The sequence below is a fragment of the Alligator sinensis genome, unplaced genomic scaffold, assembly GCF_000455745.1.
Source record: "Alligator sinensis unplaced genomic scaffold, ASM45574v1 scaffold1156_1, whole genome shotgun sequence".
Taxonomy (NCBI): domain Eukaryota; kingdom Metazoa; phylum Chordata; order Crocodylia; family Alligatoridae; genus Alligator; species Alligator sinensis.
The window spans coordinates 415,790-439,583 of NW_005842296.1; the positions used below are offsets into that span (position 1 = coordinate 415,790).

Sequence of the window (23,794 nt, forward strand, 5' to 3'; positions counted from 1 at the left end):
AAAACATGACAGGGAGTGAATTTCTGGAAGATTATTGAACACTGAGGTGAACCAGTATGGCAAGATGCCAAAATTGACTTTATGTAGATTAAAAATAATCTCCCAAAGGAGAAACACTCTGCTCATTCTCTGCCCAAAGTGACTTATTTGGATGAGACAGAAACTATTTAAAATAAAGGATCATGCCAACCTATTCCCCGAGTATTTTTTATACTTAACCTTTTAACAAAGATCAAATTTATCATCAAACATCAAGTTTATCATTAGTGTAAAAGAGGAGAATGAATCCTGCCAGTTTGGAATGGGATGGCTTTATATCTTTATTATCTTTTACTGCAGTTGACATGGCTATGGTACCATGAAAACTATAAGTATTGGCTTCTATTGGGGTTTATAAAGAGGCCTCATAAAAATAGTAATAATTAAGAGTCCAGGTACGCGCCTGACTGAAATTATGTCCTTAAAAATGGAGTCAGGCAAGAAATTAATGAAATGCCAAGAAATGCTCTGCGTTAGGGCCATTGCAGATAATATACGTAGAACGCATGCAAACAAACGATTCAGTTCTATTCATTTTCCTATCTTTTGTTTTTAACATGCAGAATTTAAGTACCTGACTATCATTGGGGCTTGTATCAAGCATTTCTAGATAATTAACATCTGGCACATTGGACAGTCAGCTGGCAGGAAACAATCTATTCAGCACAATTTCTGGTATGAGAGGTTTAGTACTTTCCAAAAGCACACTATAGCTCTCAGAACAGCCATGTATATTATGAGTATGTACATAATTAGCTGAATTTTCTTGGGTTGATTTTCTACTCTGTTACAGCAGCTTTAATGCTAGTATAACAAAGGCACGCTTAGGTCAAACACTGTTTTGACTCCAACTGAGTTGTACCCGTTTTCTGTTGACATACCTGAGTGGCCACTATAGAGCTGGAAAGAATAATTGGTACTTCCCCTACAGCCCCACATTGACTCTTTCTTTCATTTACTGAATGCATAGGAAGTTGACACCTAGAAACCCAGTAGAAAATAGCAGGACACGTAATGGAAGACCCTTCTTCTCTTGCCCATAAGAAAATTATTGAGAGGTTATGGAACAGTCCTCACGTGGAAGAAAGGACAGCAACCTAAAGAGGAATTGGGTAACTTGCATACAAGTATATTTGTCACTTAAATATTGCTATAATGGATTGCATACATCTTCCTTATCCCTTGCATGTCACTTATTTAGGCTAACTTTGGGAGGAAGGAAAGTTAAAAGCCTAATTTTTCAGAGGGGCTCAACCTCTGCAGGTCTCATGGATTAAACTCAGTATCATTTCACACCTGCTTCAAGTCATGCAGACTAAGATCAAATGGGCAGGGAGAACCACAATGAAGAAAAGACTACTGAAAGGACAGGAAACAGAAGGAGAGGAAATCACTCATGAGATCTGTGTCTAGGATGCTGACTGCAATGGCTCGGGCACAGCATTTTAAAGTCGCAACATAGTTGAAATCAAAATAAACCACAAAAATACACCTCACTGGCAGAAAAATAAGGGGAGAGGAGAGAGTGATCATTAAGTTTCTTTTGCACTTACATCTTTGACAGTGGAAAGGAATTGATGGGCACGTTGGGCAGCTCTCTCATACCGTTGGAGCTGAGCATGACGGAGGGGGTGGGAGGTAATGTGGTCCTGCAAGGAGCTAATGGGTGTACTTATAATTACAGGCAATTCTTGAAGAAGAGTATAGACAGATTGTTTCAGATGTGTACTCTTGACATGCATTTTTCCTTATAAGGACAACTTTAAAATCAGTTCTACAGCTCCTACGCTGCAGAGGAGATTATGTTAAGATTCTTACTTTCTCGGCTGGCTGGACAACCACTCAGGAAAGATGCTTAAGTCAATAAAATACTAAATCCAATGATGTGAAACTTTGGTCATTCGTGAGATATAAGGATACAGAGTCACATTATTCAGATAGTATTTTACAGGTCCCCTGTGTCACATGGCTTTACAACTTGGCCCTGGGCTGTCTCTAGGTAAGCTACTCCTGATTTTAGACTCTCAGTATAATTAAGTTGGCCCATGGGGTACAAGCAAATACCTCACTGCGAACTGGTGTCAGCTACCTATTCCTTCTTCATAAAGCACTGAATTAGTCTCTGAAAGGAGAGAATGCATCTGCAGGGTTTTAGCCATATCTCTCTTAAATAATTACCTACTTTTTTTGGTCCTTGTTTGCCTCCCATTACTTTTGATTATAGTCTTGTAGGAACTTTTAACCGACCCCTATTCCTTTCTGATATCAACAGTCTTCAAATATTTGTAGAGAATTGTTTGGAGGGAATTTAGCTACATAAAACTCTTAACATTTGTGTTCTTTCAAAATACTCTCCAGTTATTAGCTTTTAAGCAGTATTCAAGTGCTTAGACCCAAAGCAGTGATTGGTTTATCGCTCATGGGTATTAACAGTACATGTGACAAGGACTGATTTTTTTTAAGGGATACAAAATAAGGCAATAAGATAACTGCCACATGTAATAGCAGGTCATAAGGAGATGATTCCAATTTATGACCTTGGAGACTTGTGACAGCTCTGAAGTTTTTATCAGCTGAATAAATTTCAACAGAGAATTTGTTTGGCTGCTTTAAACAATAGCTTTTCAATTTGCATAGGAAAAATGATGGTAAAACCTCATAATCAAATCAACCTTTTACCGCAAGCTCAATTCTATTACATTTTAGTGAAGCTTCAAAGCTGTTTAAAGAAACCAATCTGTTCCATCTCCAACCCTAAATGTGTCACTTGAGAGTCCAACTTCCAATAGGACCAGTATCTGACATGTAACTAAATTTAGAATATAAAATGCTCCTCACCATACTGTAACACATATAATTTAAAATAACTGTAAACCTAAACTTTGCAAAAACAGAAAATTCAAGAACTAACAAAAAAGCACAGTTTGTAATTGAAAGAAAATAATATTTAAAAGAAAAAACTTTTTTGTCCTTCCAAAAAGAGACTGAAATTACTAAGTTTTATTTCCCAAGAGAATTATGCCACTTTTATAAAGAAAATTACAGTCACCACAAATTGCTTTCAACAATTCCAAAGCTTCTTCATTTGACCACTTGAAAATCAAAGTTCTTGAAGATTATAAATATAACTTTTTATAACTCTGTTATTACGTACTGTGAATGGGGAAAGGGGGCCAATCTTGTGGCCGTAACGTCGAATGGCCTCTCTGATGTGGCCAGGCTGGATGGCATCGCTTTGAGCCTCTATACCACAGGCTGCAGAGCTCTGCAACAGAAAAAACACATAAATTGTTACTAAATCAAAAACACACAACAGACCTACAGTGCATAAAGTATGAAAATAAACCTTTATAAAATGGACTGATTTTTCCTGAGGATACATATCATTGCTGCCACACACTACTTTAAAGGGAAAAAAAGCTATTAACAAATCAAAGGAGACTTTTACATGAACTCTGCCTACCAGACCCAAAGAACACCATATTTGTCCTCTTAAGTATTTCACCTAGTGCCACTGCACGTTGCAATAGAAAAGAGCAACAAATGCTCAAATTCAAATGAAAGGGTCATATAAGTCATGCTGCAATAACCACAGGCAGCTATTTTTAAAACATTTCAAGCTTTCATTATGATGTCATGGGGTGGAGAAGATATTTGACAAGTATTTCAAAAGCAGAACACACTGCTACTAAACTCACAGTTGAGTGATATCAAATTTAAATTTGGAAATTAAATAACATTGAATTATAAAGGCACAATAGTGAAGAAATGTTTCGATTGATTCAAACTGGAACTTTTTTGTATTTTATTTTATTGTGTATATTAATTAAGGACTCTATGCAGAAAAAACACTGATTCGATAATTATGAAGTCCTAGTACTGGTTCAGGAAATCCCTGGCTAGAATCACTGACTCTCAGAAAAATTAGGCTGGAAGGGCCCTCAGGAAACCATCTAGTTCAGTGGTTTTCAATCTTTTTTCATTCATGGACACCTAAAAAACTTTGAATGGAAGTGTGGACCCCTTTGGAAATTTCAAATGGTGGTGCAGACCCCTTTGTAAGTGTGGGTATTCACATACTTTTGATTGATCAGTCATCTTTTGTGGACCCCTTAGACAGCCTGTGGACCCCTAGGGGTCTGCAGACCACAAGTTGAAAACCAGCGATCTAGTCCAACCCCATGATCAACACAGGCTGGAGTTTAATAGTAGCTTTCTGACTATGAAAGTGGTCAGACAGTGGAACAGGTTGCCTAGGGAAGCTATGAAATCTCCACGCTTAGAAACTTTCAACTAGACAGACACTTGGCTGGGATGGTTTAGTCAGGGCTGATCCTGTCTTGAGCAGGGCGTTGCACTTGATGACCCTGTGAGGTCCCTTCCAACCCCACTTTCCTATGATCCTATGACTATTATCAAATCCCCCCTCCCCCAGTCTTCTCTTCTGCAAATTAAAGAATCCCAGTTCACCCAACCTTTCTTTATAAATCACATTTCCAAGACTTCTAATAATTTTGTTGCTTTCCATTGGATTCTTTCTCCTGAACATCTTACATGAATTACAATGCCCGCACACAGTACTCTAGGTGAGACCTTGTGCCAGGGCTGAACAGAGTGGAAAAATCACTTCCTTCAGTTTGCAAGAAACAATCCTGTTATTAAGACCGAGACGGCTGGGTGGCTTTGGCAGTAAGACCACTGTCGACTCATAGAGCTTGCTAATCATGTCCATTTCTCCAGGACTGCCACCTAGCCAATCATCCCCCCAGTCTGTATTTCTGCATTTGATTGTTCTGTCCTAAGTGAAGGACTTTGAACTTTTCTGTACACAATTTCTTCCAAATCTGCTCATCAAGAGCAGAAGCTATTCTGTATTGTTTGGTAACATTTGCTTAAGGCTTACTTGAATGCCCAAGACAAGTGCTGCAAGGTTTACTCATGGAGATACATCTGGTGAATTCAGTCAGCATGACCAATATATAATGTAGGACAAATATGTCAAACTTGGCTGTCTAAAATTAATTACCTACATAAAATGTCTGATTTTCAGAATTGCTGAAAATTTACTGGTTCCATTTTGAGTCAATGTGTGTACACTATATATTACATAACGTATTGGTGGGTTCTTCCCTTGTTGACTGACATTCATAAAGGGAATGAAAAATCTAATTTTCTTTTTGCTGTACTGGGCTCTGATGTCGTATGAATAGCATCCTTCATTAAGAACCTAGTCTATCGCAACCCCTTGGCTATGCGTAATATATACCTGTCAAAACTGGACAGGGGTAAAGCTAGCAGAAGCATTCAGTAAAATTATGCAGTTGTTTATAAACATAACATTTTTGAGAAAAGGCAGGCAGGTAAGGTTATGAGCTTAAGTGATACAAGTAACAAAAGTTACTATCTATATCTAAAATTGCAACCTTAGTTAACACCTTGTGCCTAAGAACTACAGTGCAAATTGCTCAGGTGAACGGAATAACGTCGTCGCCCCAATATATAAAAAGAAGTGGGGGAAGAAAAAGAGCAACTCCAGAAAATCATAAGAAAAAACAATTTTTAAAGGTTCATCAAAGAGTTTGTTATTTTGGAGTATAAGAAGACAGTTGCTGGAGGTCAATTCACTGGTGAGGGAAAGCTGAACCTGTTATAATTCTATTAGGAGCATATGAAAATTTCCCCCTATAGTAATGTCAATAAGAAAACTACTAGTTAATGCACTGGTGAGTAGAGTAGCAAGGGAAGAAAGACTATATGGATGGCAGAACTGCTAGGTACTCATTTCATACCAGCAGAACTTGCTTTGGATCAGACTGAGCTTTGGGAGCAGACTTTTTTCCCCCAAGATTTCTTAAAACTTCTTAAAAGCCCAACCTAAATAGACAAAAACATTCTCATTTAGTTAAATCTATTCCAACTCTTTTTTTTTTTTTTTAATATCAAAATATCAAAGTATATCCCTTTCACCTAAAGTATAAGGATGTATGATAAAGCATGGAAAGAGCAATGATCACATTTCCCTCAGAGTGTACAAATGATCTGGACTGAATGGGACTTCAGACATAAAAAATAAAGAATACTGCTGTAAATAGAGGCCCCTCCAGCAGTAAAGTATGAGACATATTTTGGAACTGCACTTAAACGATAATTTCAAAACCAAGAGAGACTAAGATCTTCAAAGATACTTTGAGGTCATTCCTACTATGGTCACATCCACAACTACCTTTTTTCTTTTTCTTTGCTTGGCTTTGGTAGAATCTTGTCCAATGCCTCCATTCCCCATGGCTCCAGACTGGGTTTTTCCAAGGTGTTGTGATCCTGCTGATGTTGGGGGAGTAGGTGTAGGGGGTGGTGTATTTTCAGGGGAGTCGAGACTGGTCTTCATACTTGTGGCTTGGCCTAAGAGATGTGGCTAAACCAAACAAAAGTCAACTGCAGCCATTATGAGATGGAATTTTAAAAATTGTTCCCTACTTTCCTAGATTTATACTCTTAACAAAAAGTATAATAAAATATTTAGCTTGCACACTCCAGAAGTTATGATGATTGCTGATCCATGTAATTACATCAGTCATTATGGTTTTTTTATCATTGATATGCAGTTCATTTACAGCTACTTAATAAAGATCAATGTAAAAGGAAAAAAAAATAAAAGCAAACTCCGATAGTGAGAATTTCTATATAAACAATTAATTTCATTTGCATGTAAAGTTGCTAAAGTTTTTAACAGTTATAACCATATAGTTTGTGTCAAAAGTTATCAGAGAATTATACCAATTACTTGCAATTCAACAAACCTCCAAAATGCATGACACATTAATATAAGCCGCAGGCTCCCCAAAATGTTTAATTCTATTCTGATATGAAAATACATCATTAAAAAAACCCAAAGAGTTACCTCAGCAGAGGTGTGATACTGTATGAAAGTAGCAGATATTGCATGGCTGAACGGATCGCCTGCTTTCGGAGCCATATCCTGTTTGACCAAGAGAGCCAAGTCCACCAACTATGAGAACAACAACAATTAAAAGGATAGGTTCACTGACAGAATTAGCTTACTGGCAGAACAGCATCACAAACGTAAATGAAGTCAGTACGTGCGTGTCGACACAGATTAATCCAAATGCCTCTTAGCAGAGATCTGAATTTGTTCAGAGATACTCTAACCTAAAGAACCTTTTTCATCACATTTTATAAATTTACAGAGTAATTTATCTACCAAGAAGGTTTGGCTCTGATGTAACATTTGGTTTTCCAAGAAATCCTGCTTTTTTATCCAGTTTTACAGTTGGGTTGACTGAACACAAGTGCCTTGCCAAGGGTCACATAGCAAAGTGTGTGGTTTCAGTAGGACTTGGACAAAGATCCTTCTGGCTGTCAATCTTATGGTAACCATTACACATTATTGCCACTCATAATACCACAATGATGAGCACAGTACAGTGTGAAGCTCAGATACAGTAAATTGCATGCTGGTTAGATAGGAATTCAGTTGCAGACCATTATACTTATAAAAATGCTAACACAAAATCTTAGGGTCAGCTGAGATTGCTTGAAATGTGGCCAAGACTATCTACTTAACTTTGTAATGAAATGGCATAGTCCGTATATTATGTTCCCTTACCTGTGCCACAGTCTCATAGGCTAAATATGCCAAAATCTCCATGGCAACTGCATTTGGTTTTATTTCCATGCTGCTACAGTCTAACCAATCACGAAACTTGGACGCTTTCTTGGCTGTTCATTGAAAACATCAGAGAGAACAGAACTGAAAGTTAACAAAAGTGATTCAAATAGTAATTTAAAGTTACACCCTCCTAGAATAGCTATAAATGTTAAACAGGGAGTCTGAAGTTTTCATGAAAGACAGGGAAAAGCCAGTGGAGGTACTCAGAAATTAGCAAAGTGAGATCTGTGGGTAAGGACAGTGATTGTGCACACACAATTTTGTGTAGTCTGAAGAGAAAGCCTTGAGCACCATGAAGGAAAAGGTAAGTCAGATACAGGTTGCGTACACACGTTCAACTGATCTGGGAGAGTTCTCCCAGGTTTGCTCTCCTGGCAGAGAAACTTACCCAGAACTGGATGTACAGACACTTGATACTGAGGCCCTGAAGAGTGGAGAGCTTGGAGACACTGTAACCGGAGGGGAGGTGGGGAAGAGCTGTGCTCTTGCTCTGCAAGCTCACTTAATCTGCCTGCCAGCGTGAACACTGCATGCCAGCCTTGAAAGGACTTCAAGGCACCCCACAGTGCCATGGCATCCTGGTTGAGAACCAGTGATGTAGTCACTGATAGTACTGGTTACTCCTCTATGACTCTGGCTTCATCTGTTCTTGGTTCTCCTTTTGGTTTTCACATCCCTCTTTCAGTGTCATCTTTGGTCCTTTCTCCCTCACAAACCTCATATAGTTCTCTTTGTCTCATGTTCTCTACATCTGAGTGATATCACACATGCATAGGATTCAATTCTTATTTCTACGTTGATAATTTGCAGATTTCTATGTTGATAATTTGCAGATCTCTTCCATACCATTTGCCAACATATCATTTTGGATAGTTTGTTATCATCAACAAAGTTCTGCACACTTAAAATTGACTGCCTACTTTTTCCTTCTTAAATCACTTCCACTTATCTTCACTTTTGTTGATAACACCATGATCACCCTCTCAGTCTTAAAACTTCAGGCGCATCTTGAATTTCTCTTGTACCATTTCTTTGTTCAAGAAGTTACAAGCCTGGTGGAGAGGATGATAGTGTGTGCATGCCTGTGTGTCTATGCACATGTGTGCGCACACACATGCCCATGAGAAAGCAAGGTGGTTAGCCATGTTAAGTCTAAAAATAGGCAGAAGTTCAGGTAGGGTGGCATCTTAGAGACTAACTGGTTTACAGAGGTATGAGCTTTTGTATGCAACAGCCTACTTCATTATACGCTATGAACAGACTAACAGAAAGAAAGGTTTTATCATATTTTATTACATACAGAACACACTTCTTTCCCCGCAAAATAATCCCCCATCGCCCCAAACTGAAGTAGGGGTTTTAAGTGGAGAAGCTATTTTCTTCGCTGGAAAAGCTGCACTCTGGGAGACACTTTGCATCCCATGCAGCTCCCATTATGGCAGCCACTTGCATTAGCAAACTGAAGAGACAGTCTTCCCTATCACAGCCATAACCATGGGCTGAGCACTGTAGCTTGTGCCCCAAGCAGCAAATGAGCTATTGGTAGCATCTTGCTGAGGCCTATGATATTGAAATTTCTTTTTATTTACAGACACTTGTATAAAGAGCTACTTAAGAGTAAAAACCTAACAGCCTTCCTACTGCCTTTGCAAGGGCTTGGGCCAACCTGGTGACACAGGAAATATAGTGTCCAAGAAGCGTGGCATCACAGGAGACAGTCTAACACACCAGGAATTTCCTGATGCTACATTTCTTGGACTTGCTATGTTTATATTAAGTGCTAGCTATGACATGTCCAAGCAGGGACGTGTTTATAGAAGGTCCTACTCTGTGTCATACATTTGGCCATGACTGAAGTCTTTTTTTTCCTATGTTCTCCCTTCCAAAAACAAGGTGCAACACTTTATTTGGGGGCATGCTGTACGTGAGAAACTACATTATATGGAAGGAAAGAGAGATGGATAGGAGGGAACACTGCAACAGAGTGGTAAAAAGTGGGGTGACTAGATCTATTGAAATAAGTAAGGCAGTTAACGTGTTCAGGACCCTGAAACTAACAGGTAATGGGATAAGAATCTGTAGAACCTATGAGACCACTGTTAACCAACCCAGTCTGTGAATGGCTTCTTTGTTCTGCAATTTTGCATTCAAGTTGGCTTTTAACGTTTTGTTTAAGGACAGCTGATGAAATGTCCAGGGACATTAAAGTCTGGAATTCATGTTGAATTGGTGCCCATTCATTCAGGTAGGGATCACCCTTGTCTGGCCAATGTAGACAGCAGAGGAGCCCTGCAAGTAGGTAACGACATACGTGATAACACTGATGGTTCCATCTCTGACCTCACAGTCTCTGTGCTCAGGAGGAACCCTTCAGAGGTCAGGTCTGGAAACAAAATATTCATAACTTTACAGGACACTGGACTAAACACCATGGAGTAAACAGAGACAATGATTTTATGGCTCATAACAATTTCCTTGTCTCTGCTAACCTCTCTGTACTCCACAGGTAATAAGGAACCTCCTTCCTTCTGAATTTGGGTTATTTATTTCAACTGCCTTTTACCTAATTTATGGCTATCTCTGAAAACGGCTCTGTGCTTCATAGGTTTACAGTCCTTTTCACCCTTTAAGTGACTTTTTCTTGATACAAATGAAATTTAACAAAAAAACTGCATTATCTGGTATTTAGCTTAAATTTTCTTTTCCAGATGTGAGGAAGAATATTTTGAGATCAAAAGCTCACCTAGCAGCAGTCCCAATGATGTAGTTGGTCCAACAGAAGACATCACCAAACCAATCTCGCTTCTCTTGTATTTTCTGGACCAGAGCTGTCTAGCTGGTGGCTCATGGGCCACATGGAGTCTGGGAAGAGTTAATTTTCAACCCCCCAGCTGCTGTTCCCCTGCTGCTCTGGCCACAGCAGCTGCTGGACTCTCCCCCTCCCTCCTCTAGCTTCCACTTCCTGCCCCTTCCCTGGGGGAAGAGAGACAGGGTGGAGTGGGGTGGGATGAGGCAGCTCGTAGCCAGGGAGCCGAGGGTAAGGCTGGGGCATCCACGCAGTTTGCAGCCTTGGGGGGGCCCAGGCTCATGCCAGTGTGGCCCATGCTGCCCCAGCCACTTAGAAGTTGGACAGCCCTGCTCGGACACGTCATAGCTAGGACAAAATTATAACCCCTTTACAATAGCGTGCAGATTTATGGTGCTGTTTAACTATGCAATTATAAAACACTACTGTAAATATACGACTCTTTGCGAGTTTCATGGACTTATATTACAGTAGTAGATAGCATCATAGACATTACGGCTGGAAGGGACCTAATCCAAAATCTGGAACCAGCTTCCCAGGGAAGTGGTCCTCGCCCCTACCTTGGGCAAATTCAAGAGGAGGTTGGATGATCACCTGTCTGGGGTCTTGTGAACCCAGCATCCATTCCTGCCTGTGGCAGGGGTCAGGCTAGATGATCTGTTCGGGTCCCTCCTGACCCTAGCTACTATAACACTACGATGATGATACTATGACCTCGGGAGATCATTGAGTCTAGCCCCCTGCCCCAGGGGTTGATTATTTTCAGCACTCGAGGCCCAGCTTCTATTCCATCCCATCAGCACTGAAGTAGACTTTGACATCTATCTGTGCTTCCATTCCACCCTGGTCAAGCCCTGAAAAAACCCCATTCATCTCTTTTTGTCTCTAATGCATCTATTTCTGTAACATACTGTCAGCTTACCCTTATGACTGAGCTGTAAAAAAGCAGCTGCTTTTGGACTGTTTTTCAGGAACTGAAGCAGGGTAGAAAAGAATTACACTTAGGTACCCAAGTCTAGTTATGTGCCTAATACATGGAATAGACTTTTCCTTAACTTTCAATAAAAAAACTATACATACTTTGACCTATTAGCATCTTATCTGGCATAAAACAAAGCAGATAGTAACCGTGAGCATGATTCTCTTTTTACACTGGTTTTACACCAGTGAAATCCCACTGACACCAGTTACTCTTCACCGGCATTAAATGCAAGCGAGAGGAAAATGAGGCCATTATTATTAAAAATGTAGCAAGATTATCCACCAGATAATTTATTTTACAAATCAGCAGCATTCGAATATATCTTGTACACTGCAAATTTATATTTGTGCTGAGGTCTGATTATAATTTTTAGGTTTAAAAATGCCATTATCACGAACCTGTCATTTTCTGAAATCACCTCAGTCTGAAGTATCATTTACCTAATGGCTCACAGATGTGTAATGCCAAATTATAATGAAGCTTGCAAAACGCACTGAATCAGGAAAAAAATAAAACGCTTACAAAACATGGTTTCCTACGTTTGCTGACATTTACCCAGAGCACTATTCTGGATGTGTCATTTATCTGACCGTTATGAACTTTATGATCCATAAATGACTCACTTATTCTTTCAGTTCAAATGCCCTGTTGTGAAGAACGAGATAAGGTCTCTCTTTTAAAGACACCATTGTGTTCATTTCTGTATTTTAGTGTCATGTGCTACTCTGTCATGCTTTTTAATGGCTCTTTCACCTCACTCTCTCTTTGACTTTTGACCTGAAGCCTTAGTCATCACTTAACTGTGTCTGTAGTGCTGTTTTGCTATATGATCAAGCCCATTAATTTACAGCCCATTATACTTGTGGCTCACAAGTGCTTCTAGTAAGTTGGTTTTCAGTGGTAGTAAAGCCCTAATTCTGTCATCATGTTATTAGTGTTGGAATGGCGTGTACTCATGAATTTGGCTAATGTTGAATAAATTCCACAGCAGGAGGTTACAGCTTAAAATAGAAAAGACCTTTAGTGAGTTCTTTGTATGTCTGTGGATGCAGAAATAAAAAAAGAAAATTTGCTATTTTTAGCTTATTTCAGACGCCTTCAGAACTAATCCCAAGCATGAGACAGTACTTCAGTAATCAAATGTGCATAACAATATCACAAGCGTGGATAGTTTACCATGCAAACGGTTTAAAAAGGCTACCTGTAGGATTTATACAAGCACCCATCACCATCGTACTCGGGTTAAAAGGAAAAGCTGGGAAGTAGCAAAAGAAATGAAAAATATTGTCTGCTGTCACTACAATGTGATAGCTCAGAAGACATGAGAACACAGGATCTAAAGTTTTCTAGCGTATGTTAAACAAGTGCATTTTCAATAAATATTTCACTAAGGTTCTTCTATATCCAATGGGGGCCATCCTCTTTGGTGCACACACCGTTAATTAGCTACGCGTCCTCCCCGAGTGCTACTCCAATCCCCTGCCCCATCTGCTGCTCTGCTTCCTGCTTCCTTCCCTGTGCTCCCAGTCCCAGCTGCTGCTCTGCTTTGTGTCTTACCTTCCACTGTGTTGCCTGCCCCAATCTGCTGTGTGCCACTTGTACCTAGGAAGTGTGCCACGTCTGCCCAGGTACCTCTCCACTATTTAAATGCTACATTTATCCCCCTTCTCCCCCCCACCCAGCGTGTCACTTGCCCACTGACTCCTTAGTTTCCATCTTCACTGACTGCCTGTCCCACATGCAGACCGGCCCGGCCTCTGGCTTCTTTACTATTCATTCCATCCAGGAAGAGCACACGCCAACTGCAGAGACTTCCTCAGCCTGACGAAGGGTTTTTAAACCCAAAAGCTTGCTAAAAAATGTTTTTTTCCATCTATTTAAGTTGGTCTAATAAAAGACATCAGATTCACCCAAAGAACCTTGTCTGCCTATGTCCTCAGACCAACACGGCTGCAACCTACACCCCCGTGTGCCACTTGTGGCACTCTTGCTACAGAATGGCCATCCCTGTTCTAGTACCTAAAACTAATAACTGTACCTCTAAATACAATACAGCAGCTATAATACTTACAAAAGCTCAGCTGTCGACTTTCGCAGAATTCTGCATACTGGGCTGAGTCCATCATCCGTGTTTGCCTTTCTGCTCTCTAAAAGACAAAGTAGAATGAAACAATGCACTTCCTCTAACCAGAACTATGAACCAGAAGATGAATAGTATCCACAAAACTTGCACTACTGTAGCTATAAACTCAAAAGTCACCGGTGGATTTAAACAGGTTAAGATGCATAGATATAAAGCACAGCTGGGTTATTATTCTTAGGAGTAAAATCTGTCAGAGGAGAGTTTTAATTTGTATTCCAGAAATGTGCTTGTGTAGCACAACAATAAGGGCTCAAGCCTGAAGGGCGCTAAGCTTTCTGGTCTTGATCTAGTAAAGCACTGAAATACATACTGAAATGCAGGCATACTGTGAATCTTACTACTAAGCACATGCACATGAGTTTTCCTGGATTGAAGCCAGAGTGCTCAGTACCCTTCAGAATTGAGCCCTACCTACATCATTTTTAAAGGGGCATTACTCATTATTGTAGCAAATGGACATTTGGCGTCACACTGCGGATGCCCCAGCACAGTGCAGGCTGATCCCCAGTCGGTACACGAAGCAGCCTTTAGGTGGTTAGCCCTGACATTTTAATTGTTGATCTATGCCTTCTCTTTTATCCTTCAGGACCCGGAGGCAGCAGGGGAAGGAAGAAAGAGGAAATTAAACAGGCTAATTAAATTCATTTGAGAAAAATGTAAACAACTCTCAAAACATTTTCTACTGGATTCTCTAAAGAATATATTTCATACAGCAACAGTCTGATGTAAAACAAAGGCTTGCATAACCCTGAACCTCTCAGCAATCAAGGTATTAACATACCATACATTTATATATTTGCCCTCCAAATATATGCTACACTATATAAGTCATGATTCAAAGCAGCACTTAAGTACATGCTTAATTTTAATCACATGCTTCGGGCCCATCAGCTTCAGTGATGCAGAGCTGATTTACACCAGATCATCTGCCACATTCTGGAGGCCAGAAGAGGTAGTTAGACTAAACAGAGAGATTATCCTTTTAAGAAGCAGATAGTAGTTCATTCAAATCTTCCAAACAAGAAAAGTGTGCTATCTAAAGCTCTGAGAAAGGTTTGTAATCTTCTCCCAAACACTAACTTAATGAATCAAGGAAACCCAGCACACCAAACAGGAGCAGGATTCCAGTACCGACTCGACAATCCTGAACAGGAGTGGCTGCTGGCACTGACATCCAGACATCGGCACTTGCTACGTACAGCCCAAGCTCACGCATCAGAATGACAAATCAACAATACAGCGAAGAAAAGATAAACACGGGTGCTTTTATAGCCCAAAGAACTTCTTCAGCCTGAGTCCAAGGTTAATTCACCATCTGATGAAATTTAAAATTGTGGGTTTGTTTCATCTGGTTTGGCGAGAAATAAAGTGCTTATTGGTGAGAAAAGGACCCGAAGACTTGGCCTTAAAAAATGGGGCTTGAATCAGAAAAGAAAACCTTTCTTTGAACTACATACATGATATCGAATTCTACTCCCATTCCTTTCTGGATGCCCTCCTTACCTATTGATGGGAGAAGTTGTATCTCATTATCTCACCTACTCACGATAAGGCCATCCCAATATTAAACCCACTCGCTCTAAGGCTGCATACAGACATTCAAGGGTGTAGGTTGTACCCGTGTTGGTCTAAGGACATAGGAGGCCTGACAAATGGTTTTTAAACCTGAAAGCTTGATTTTTTAAAAATACTTTTCCAACTATTTAAGCTGATCTCATAAAAGATCTCAGATTCACCCAAAGTACCTTGTCTACAGACATTCAAGTGATCTAGGAGAATTCTTCCAGGTTTGTTTTCCTGGTAGTAACATTTACCTGGAGGTGCCTGAACAGGCGATCGAATACTGAGCCCCTGAAAAGCAGAGAGCTTGCCGTGCTCGTGCTGCACAACCAGCGGGCCCCCGAGTGCACATGTCCGCGTGCTTTGCACGGTTTCTCATTCTGCCTCTGGAGACCGAGCACAGGACAGCCTTGCTCAGGGTCAACCTGCGTCTCCTGCAACACAATGTGGGGATTGTGAAGGGGTATGTCATGCTCCGTGCTCAGCTGACGTCCAGTGAATGACGCACTGCCTTCTGGGGCGGGGGGGAGGGGGGGTGGTGAGGAGGGTGGCAAAGGGGGCAGGAGCAAAGCACCCTGGGACACTGAAGGACTGTGCTGTGGCTTCTCTCAGAAGAGAATGTCTCCCAGGAGAAACTCTCCAGGAGCGATTTAACCCTGGTTGTTCCCAGGTTATTTTTCTCTCGGAGTGGCCATTTTCACTCTGAGAGAAAAATCCCGAATATCTGTACACTCGCGGTCTCTGCTCGGAGAGCAACGACTCTCCCAGGAGGAACCGAATGCAATCATCCAATGCTCGAGTCACCTAGTCATCTAGAAACAACCCACAGAGATGTTTTCTCTCTCTCTCCGTATTCTACACAGGGCCGTCCAACTGGTGGTTAACCACTGGCCCGCAGGCTCCTGCCACCTTTACCTCCTCGGCTCCCCATGCTTTGCCCCAGAGGTCCAGGTGTCACTCCTTCCTAGCAAGTGCCATCTCCCTCCATCACGTGCTCCCACTGCTGCTGTCGCTATTTCTCTCGCCCTTTGCCCCCAACCCCAAGATCTCTGGGTTCCCTCTCCTTTCTCCACTTTCTACTTCCTCCCCCATGAGTGCCCCATGTCCACTCAGAAGTTGGACAGCCCTATCCTGGCTAGTCAACTGCTCTAGATTGAAGTGCTAAATTTAATTTCTAAACCTCTTTTGTGCGACTGAACTGCAGGGATAGACATTACACTGAAGCATTTCTTTTCTCGATTCCTTTTCTACACATTCCTCTACTTCCTCAGGTCTGCCTTCCTTGTTGCATTCTGCTAAGTAATTTCTTCAGGTGCAATTACCTTTCCTGTCAGACAGGACAGAATTTCAGACTGAATGCGACTGGCTTCAAACTTCTTCCCTTCGTTCTGCTTACAACTTGTTTTTTGCCAACGTAGAAAGATAAATGAAAATAAATCCTTGTTCTGTGTTGATACGTCCAGAATGTGATCAGGCAGCCTTTAAACCAGTTGTTCCCAAACTGTAGGTTGTGACCCCAAATGGGGTGGTGACATCACTGGACGGGGTCGTGGCACGGTGCTCTATCCTGTGCCAGGTCCTGCCCGCTGGGCTGCAGAGGCCCGGGGGAAGGGCAGCAGGGTGGGGAGCCCCAAGCCCGCATCCTCCCCACCCCATGGGCTCCGCGCTGACCGTGCCACCCACAGGGGAGGCAACAGGGGCGGGGAACTGGGCTGTTTCCTGGGGGCAGCAGACAGCTCAGGCGCTGCTGGGGTGGGGGCAGAGGGTGCAGGGGGCTACAGACTCTGGCCCTGGGGCAACTGGGGAGAGTGGGGAGCTGCAGATTAGGAGTGAGGGGCACCGGCAGAGCCAGGGGGCTGCGGGTCAGGAGTGAGGGGTCCCTCGGGGGGTTGGGGGGCTGTGAGTTGGGAACGACGGGTCATGCTGAGGAAATGGGGTCACATATGGGGTCATGCTGAAGAAAAGTTTGGGAAGCACTTCGTTAAACCTTCTGTTAAATAGCCAACTAGATAGGACATAAACACCACATAAAGGACTTAAGCTTCTTGAAATATCAGAAGCACTCCCAAGAGCTGTGTGTGCTGTTGGGTGGAAGGTGTCCTGAAGTGCCTGGTGCATCTATTTAGAAGCACAAGTTTCAATTAGATAGGAACTATGGCTCTCAGAAACCCTGACATTAAATAAATTAGATGACAATGACCAATATGAACTGAATAACAACCAAATAACTGATAATCCTTTGAATAATATTTCCTTCAAATGTTCAAGGTTGAAAGTGGAATCATCCAAAGAGAGTCCTGCTGCTAATTTGCTGGTCCCATGAGATCTTGTCGAAGAGTATATAGGTTTCCCAATGCACTGAAAATTTACACAAAACCAAAAATAAAAAGAATGACCCGTTTTCAATACTACCGTCACACCTCTTCCTAATTTCACACAGAAAAAACAGCATGGAATTTCCTTAGACTGGGCTTTCCAGCTCTCATATACTAAAATTATTATGATTATTTTTCCTTCTGCAAATACTTGGTTCACGGAAAAAGATAGTACCTACCATTTCTAAGATATTGAAATTATTCCCTTCCCTTTTCTTCTCTGCCCTAGAAGAAAGTTGTGTAAAAAAAATGAACATGTGCTATTATTTGTTGCCTACTTAAGACCTGGCAAAACAGAAATTCCTATGTGGCGTATAATATACTACATTCTTCTTTCCTACAAAATCTAATGTAAAACCACATTGCTTGAAGTGGTAAGCAAACTAAGCCTACACCTTTTGTAATAGCTCTAATTTCATATTTCTGCAAATTTGAATCATTTCATCCTAAAGCTGTGACCTCTATTTTTCTGGCTACAATTCGTTCTGGAAATCCATCACACTAAGCAGTGGTACAGAAACTTTTAACTAAGAAACAGTCTACTGACATCAGGAGAAATCTCTCTCACTCCTTTATGGAGAGAAGCAGCAAGTTCCTCCTATGAAAGTCTTCACCAGTTTAGAAACACATGTACTGGGGCACTTACGCATGCCTGAAAATGACAAATCCCCAGGGACATCCTAGCTACAATCTTCAATTCATCTGTTCTGTGTTGGTCTCTGAACCCAGGTACCATGAATGTCATGAGTGACAATGTCCTAGCGGTTTATCTAAAGTAGAAAAAAATATATATAGTTCCCATCCTCTTTATCATAGGACTAGCCATTCTCAGCAGCTAAGGCACTGAAATTATGCAGCATACAGCATGGTTAAAATATTCTGCATGCTTTCCTTGGAACAAGCTGAAGGATGCAGCAGATAGGAGCTGGCACTGTAAGGGTATGCTTAGCCTTCCAAAAATGTGTTGCATTATATCTTTCTTTCAGCATGAACAGCTAAAAAGGAAGGGTGAAAAGGAAAAAAAAAGGTAAAGAGTTACATGTTGTCACCTACCATCCAGGATGAAAAATACTCTTATTTTGATTCCATTTTAAACCTTTCACACTTGACATATAAAGCTCTTTGTGTGTGGAGAAGGCAGAAGGCCAAATGTTAACTTACCTACCAACTATTTAGTGTTTGGAGGAAATGTGCCGAGTAGCTGCTAAGCTGGAACATTTGAAAAATGTATGCACCATGGCTGGACACCCCAGTGTTTGGCAACAATGTTAGTGATGAAGTTGCTGGCTTCCCAAACTGCTTGCATATTCAGGTTGTGGTATGATTTTCTGATTTCCTATTTCTAAAGACCTCTTGTTGTGCAGCTATTGCAGCTTCAAAGGAGCGAAGGGTCTACCCGAGGGGAAAAAAAATATAATCGCCCTGCAACCGCTGATATAGCTATGAAATAAAAGGAAAAGGAAATAGAAAGAATATATCAATGTCCTAAAACACTGGTGCCTGGAAAGTATATCTGGCTGGCAATGATATATCTGTCCAAGAAACTGACTTTTTTTCACGGTCCTAGAAATGGTGATACCCCCTGTCCATGTCAACGCTCAGATCATACAGCTTAAGAGCTCAGCTTTGAAGGCAAACAAGTAGTATTCAGTAGGAAAAAATGGTCTTGTACAGGTAGCTTAATAATGCAAAGTTGAGCCCAAATGTTTTGGAAATACATTTTAAATGTTATGTGCCTTAAACCTGTTATCTGAGGATGTTCATTATTTAAATGAAAAAAAATACACACTCTTCCAAGAAGTGCTTTTAAGCAGTAAGCAAAGAGACGGTACAAGCCTTTTTAAAGATTAAACACACGTAGGGTTTTCTACAAAAAAATAACCATGATACTTTAGGACAGATTGATGTCTTTTGTGATACAAATCTAGATTTAGCCATGAAATACAGCCCCGCAGACAATTTGTTCTCATCTTCCTTACTATTGTGCCAAGCTATACAGTCTATACTAAGGAAGTATATAATTCAAAAATGTGCGGCCTTTGATGTCCTGCTGTTTTGGTGTTCCCTTCATATACAACCAGCTTACATATGCACAAAGCCCTTACATCTCGATTATGAGAGGAACAAGGCCTGGGGCACTTTCACGTATATCAAGACCAACTCAATTTTTATGGGATCAAAATTTTAATGTAAATCACTGGCCGTGTCCAGACATGCGAAGGCGTGCAGTGGTACAAATAGTAGCAGTACAATATTGTGCCGCTACTTTGTGCCTCATTGCACGCCCCTGCACGTGCGCTTGTTGTGGACATGTCCCATTTTGGGCAAGGGTAGTTTGCAAACTACCCTTGCCCAGCTTCTCCTGGCTCTCGGCGTGCTGGGGTGGCAGGGGCACAAATGGAGCAGTAGAGACACTCTGGTCGGCCGTGAGAGCATCTCACTGGAGGACCAAGCCTCCGTTTGTTCCAGCGCATGCTTTTTTTTTTTTCCTGCATGGTCTGTGACGCTTTTTTTCACTACCGAGAAATTTTGGTAGTAAATTTTGCCCCCGCACTGCGAGTTTGCATGGCAGGGCATGTTTTACTATTTCACGCATGCAGTCTGTGGCACCACAAACCGCATCTGGATGTGGCCATTGTTGCTTTTCTTTAATATTATTCTCAACAAAATAAAGCTATTCCATAAAACACGAACATTAAAGAAAGATTTTCAGAAGTGGCGAGTACCTGAGGTATCAACTGAAATGAAAGAGTGCAGTGGATACTCATAAACAGAAAGCCAAGGCCTTAAATCTATATATCACCGTGCAAGTTCAGAGATTGGTAAAACAATGAAATTTTATGTCAAGAGGAGGTATTTATCATCTGTAGAACATTGTGAAAAATGCACAGGTAAAACCTGAACAAAACCCAGAAGACAGCGTGTAAAGAGTAGCTTTTGTCTTTTTCCAATTTGTAGATCTGGGTGTGAAAACTTGGCTCATTGAAGTATGGGAGGTTCCTTAAGAAAGAAGTGGCTGTGCGAACATTATGATGTTCACATCTCTAAATTTTATCTGCAAAAGCCACGGTTAAGAGCCGAGTCTCTTCCTCTCAGTGAACTGCCATCGGATAGAATGAATAAAGTATTTGTGTTTGCTAAAGGGTGCACCACTGCTACAGCCATTTAGATAACTGAAAGCATGTTATACATAAATACATATTATGATACAAGGAACTCATGGAAAGAAGAAGTAAGGGAAGTCCTTCCAGTCCATCTACAGAACTGGTCTGTGTTAAGGAAGGACCACAGCTGCTCCAAGACCATTATTTTCCTTAGAGAAAATTCAGTCCTTGCTCTGCTCTGGGGACAGAGACTGTGCTCTCCTGAAGTCTGAGACCAGGGTAGCTCCAGGATCTAACCCTAAGCAGTTAAAAGGTAATCTAACAGGGCTTGTGGGAGGAGGAGTTGGCAGGCAAAACTGAGATTCAGTTCAAACCTTTGAGTAAACTTTAAATAATAAAGAAAATCACAGCGCATGGACAATCCCGTAAGCAGAAAAAAAAATGAGTGGAACAATTCCCAGCCAGCGCAAGCTCAATGTTTGAAAAATAAACATTGCTCTTATGATACGTGCTCACTGTTCCTACAGTAATGGGGTATCCTTGTACACGTGCATAATCTTCAAATATTGAATTTATTTGAACGTAGCTCCATATCAGATTCAAATTTCCTTGTCAAAATGTATTACTGGTAGTGAGAAGCGTGGACTGGAACCTGTAAATGAAACATTTCCTGTTCATGGGATACCTTTGATTTCTGTAGGAAAATAATTTTTTTTTCTGTTTCTAGATACAGCTTAATGCAAGTTGTAAATCTATGTGTTAAATTTACGGCTAATTTCTACCAATGTTTTCCAAAAGCTGTAAAATAATTTTGAAGAAACCATGCTAGCAAACATAAAAAATTATGTGGGGGCTTATTACCAGACTAATAAATTAAGACGATTAGCTTTCCTTTGCTTTTCTGATCGAGGATGCTGTAAACCTTTTCTGTGGTTTCCATTTGGCTGCACATCAAAAACTTTGCATACCAGGTTAACATATGAGACCTTTATGTCTTTTGCCTAGCATTCTTCTTAAGACTTCTTCTAGGTTTACATCAGTTTCCAGATCACATAAGTACAAATGATTTTAGAAGCTTATAAGTACAGTTACAGTTAAATCTTTTGGTCATATAGGGTAAAATTCACAACACCGCCTGGGAGATGCACACAAACAAGGCTCTTTTTTGTATGATGGGTTTTAAAATTTATCTTCTACAAAGTCTGGAAACTAGTCCTTGCGCCCTTGCTGTTTGACGTTACTTTAAAAAAAAAAAAAGCTAAGTGTTGAGACTTGTTATTAAAACTACGGCACACGATTTCTGCTTATGGAAACCTGGATCTTATGTAAAACTAGAAAATAAAATCAAAATGGGATGCCCAAGTTTCTTTCTGAAATGCTCCAGCATGTACCACCTCATGACATTTTCTTCCTTTTTCACCATATGCAGAAGTCTTTATACCCTAATTATGGGTAAAAATCCTTTGCTTCCAAAAGAAAGTTTAGCACGCTAGCAGAAATTTCAAGATCTGCTTTATGCAAAACCGTAAGTCCCCCTCTCCCCCCTGCAAAAACAGGCAAAATTTAAATGTTCAAAATCAAGGAATGGAAATAGTTTTAATGTCTGCTATACAGTTGATTTAATATCTATTTAGCAGTTTTTGAAGAATCTTTAAAAGGTGAAGCTTGGGAAATATTTTTTCATTCAAAGTCACAATAGCACATAAAGGTGTCGATAGGTATAACAATCCTATAGATACTAAAGAATACCATATACAAATGTCCAGGATGCAACTGCATCATTCTGCAGTGATACAAGTGTAGTAAAAAAGCTCCATCTTTAACTCTGATTCACTAGGAGACAAAGTTATACAGATTTAGCTCACTTTTATGCTGCAGGATCACACAGACATAACAGCTGATGTGTTCTCCGAAGCAGCAACTACCCCCCACCATCCGCCCCCTCCCCTTTTAAAACTGCTAAAATGTACATTTGTCCGTACCCTAATATTGGCAACTGCAATCCCACTCGTTTGTCGAAAAAATCAACCGCGTTCAAGCTGGCATATTTGAGTTCAATTCCTGGGATTTCTTAAACTTGTAGTCTATATTTGGTCCCATGATTAATTATAGGTGAAATCTTGGTTCTGCTGAAGTGACAGCAAAACTTGAACTCCAGGAGGGGTGTGATTTCTCAATATGCGCTTTATGTCTTTTTAAGTTGTTGAAAGAACCAAAAGTTTTTAACTGTTTCAGCACTGGATAACCCAGCTAGCTACACACTAGCTACCTGTGTTCTGTTATGCCTCAAGCACCAGCAAAAGCGTTACGTATTATAAAGTGTTTACTGAAAGCAGCGGTGGTCACTGTAATAAAAAAGTAGGATGAATTTTTTATATCTTGCTGAACAGTCCTGGTAAGCAGAAAAAGCATTTTTTTATTTTAAATGTGCATTTTGGGTTGATCTGAGAGTTGCCGAGAGAAAATGCAGAATGCTGTGGAGCCAATCTAAAAAATGATAACCACATTAAGATTTTCTAGCACCAATATCAACTTGCAGGACCAAATCTTGGCCCTGAATGCATGTTTGGTCCGTGAAAGTCAAAAGGAGTCATGGAGCATACAAAAGATAACTAAGACAAGATGCATTCTGTTTCTACTTCAACATCTGAGATAAGTCAAGCAGTTTCTTGATAAAAGATGACAGTAAAGAATTTGGTGATGATGATTATTCATGAAAGAATCTGCAATGAAAATTAGCACAACCAGTCTACATCAGCTCTGAAATAAATTTTAAAAAACTACTGAATAACTCAAAATATATTCACTGAAACAAAGGGGAAACAATTATGAACAATATTGTAAGGCACTTTATGTACTGATAAAATATGAGAGTATATGAAAGTTTGGACAGAATATATTACCAGAAGTTAAAGAAACAAAACAGCCAACACTGGTACCGGATGTCATCTTAACAAAAATGGCAAAATGTTCTTGAGTTATGTTTGTTTTCCAAAGCAAATGTTTCTAATCATTTCAAAAGATGGAATTTCTTTTATCAAGATTATGTGGGATTGTTTTCATGAGTCATGAACAAAAATCTATCATACAGGAAAATC

At 40.5% G+C, this 23,794-nt stretch overlaps 1 protein-coding gene across 1 annotated transcript in view; it reads right to left on the reverse strand.

The window, feature by feature from the left end:
* Positions 1 to 23,794, reverse strand: part of SUPT3H (SPT3 homolog, SAGA and STAGA complex component) — a 439,951-nt gene that overhangs the window by 65,710 nt on the left and 350,447 nt on the right. Inside the window, exons 7-12 of the mRNA XM_025209587.1 lie at positions 13,586 to 13,661; positions 12,716 to 12,769; positions 7,664 to 7,776; positions 6,938 to 7,045; positions 6,263 to 6,451; positions 3,194 to 3,304 (exon numbers count right to left, since the gene is read on the reverse strand). Coding sequence (XP_025065372.1) covers positions 3,194 to 3,304; positions 6,263 to 6,451; positions 6,938 to 7,045; positions 7,664 to 7,776; positions 12,716 to 12,769; positions 13,586 to 13,661 — 651 coding nt within the window. The remainder of the gene's footprint in view (positions 1 to 3,193; positions 3,305 to 6,262; positions 6,452 to 6,937; positions 7,046 to 7,663; positions 7,777 to 12,715; positions 12,770 to 13,585; positions 13,662 to 23,794) is intronic.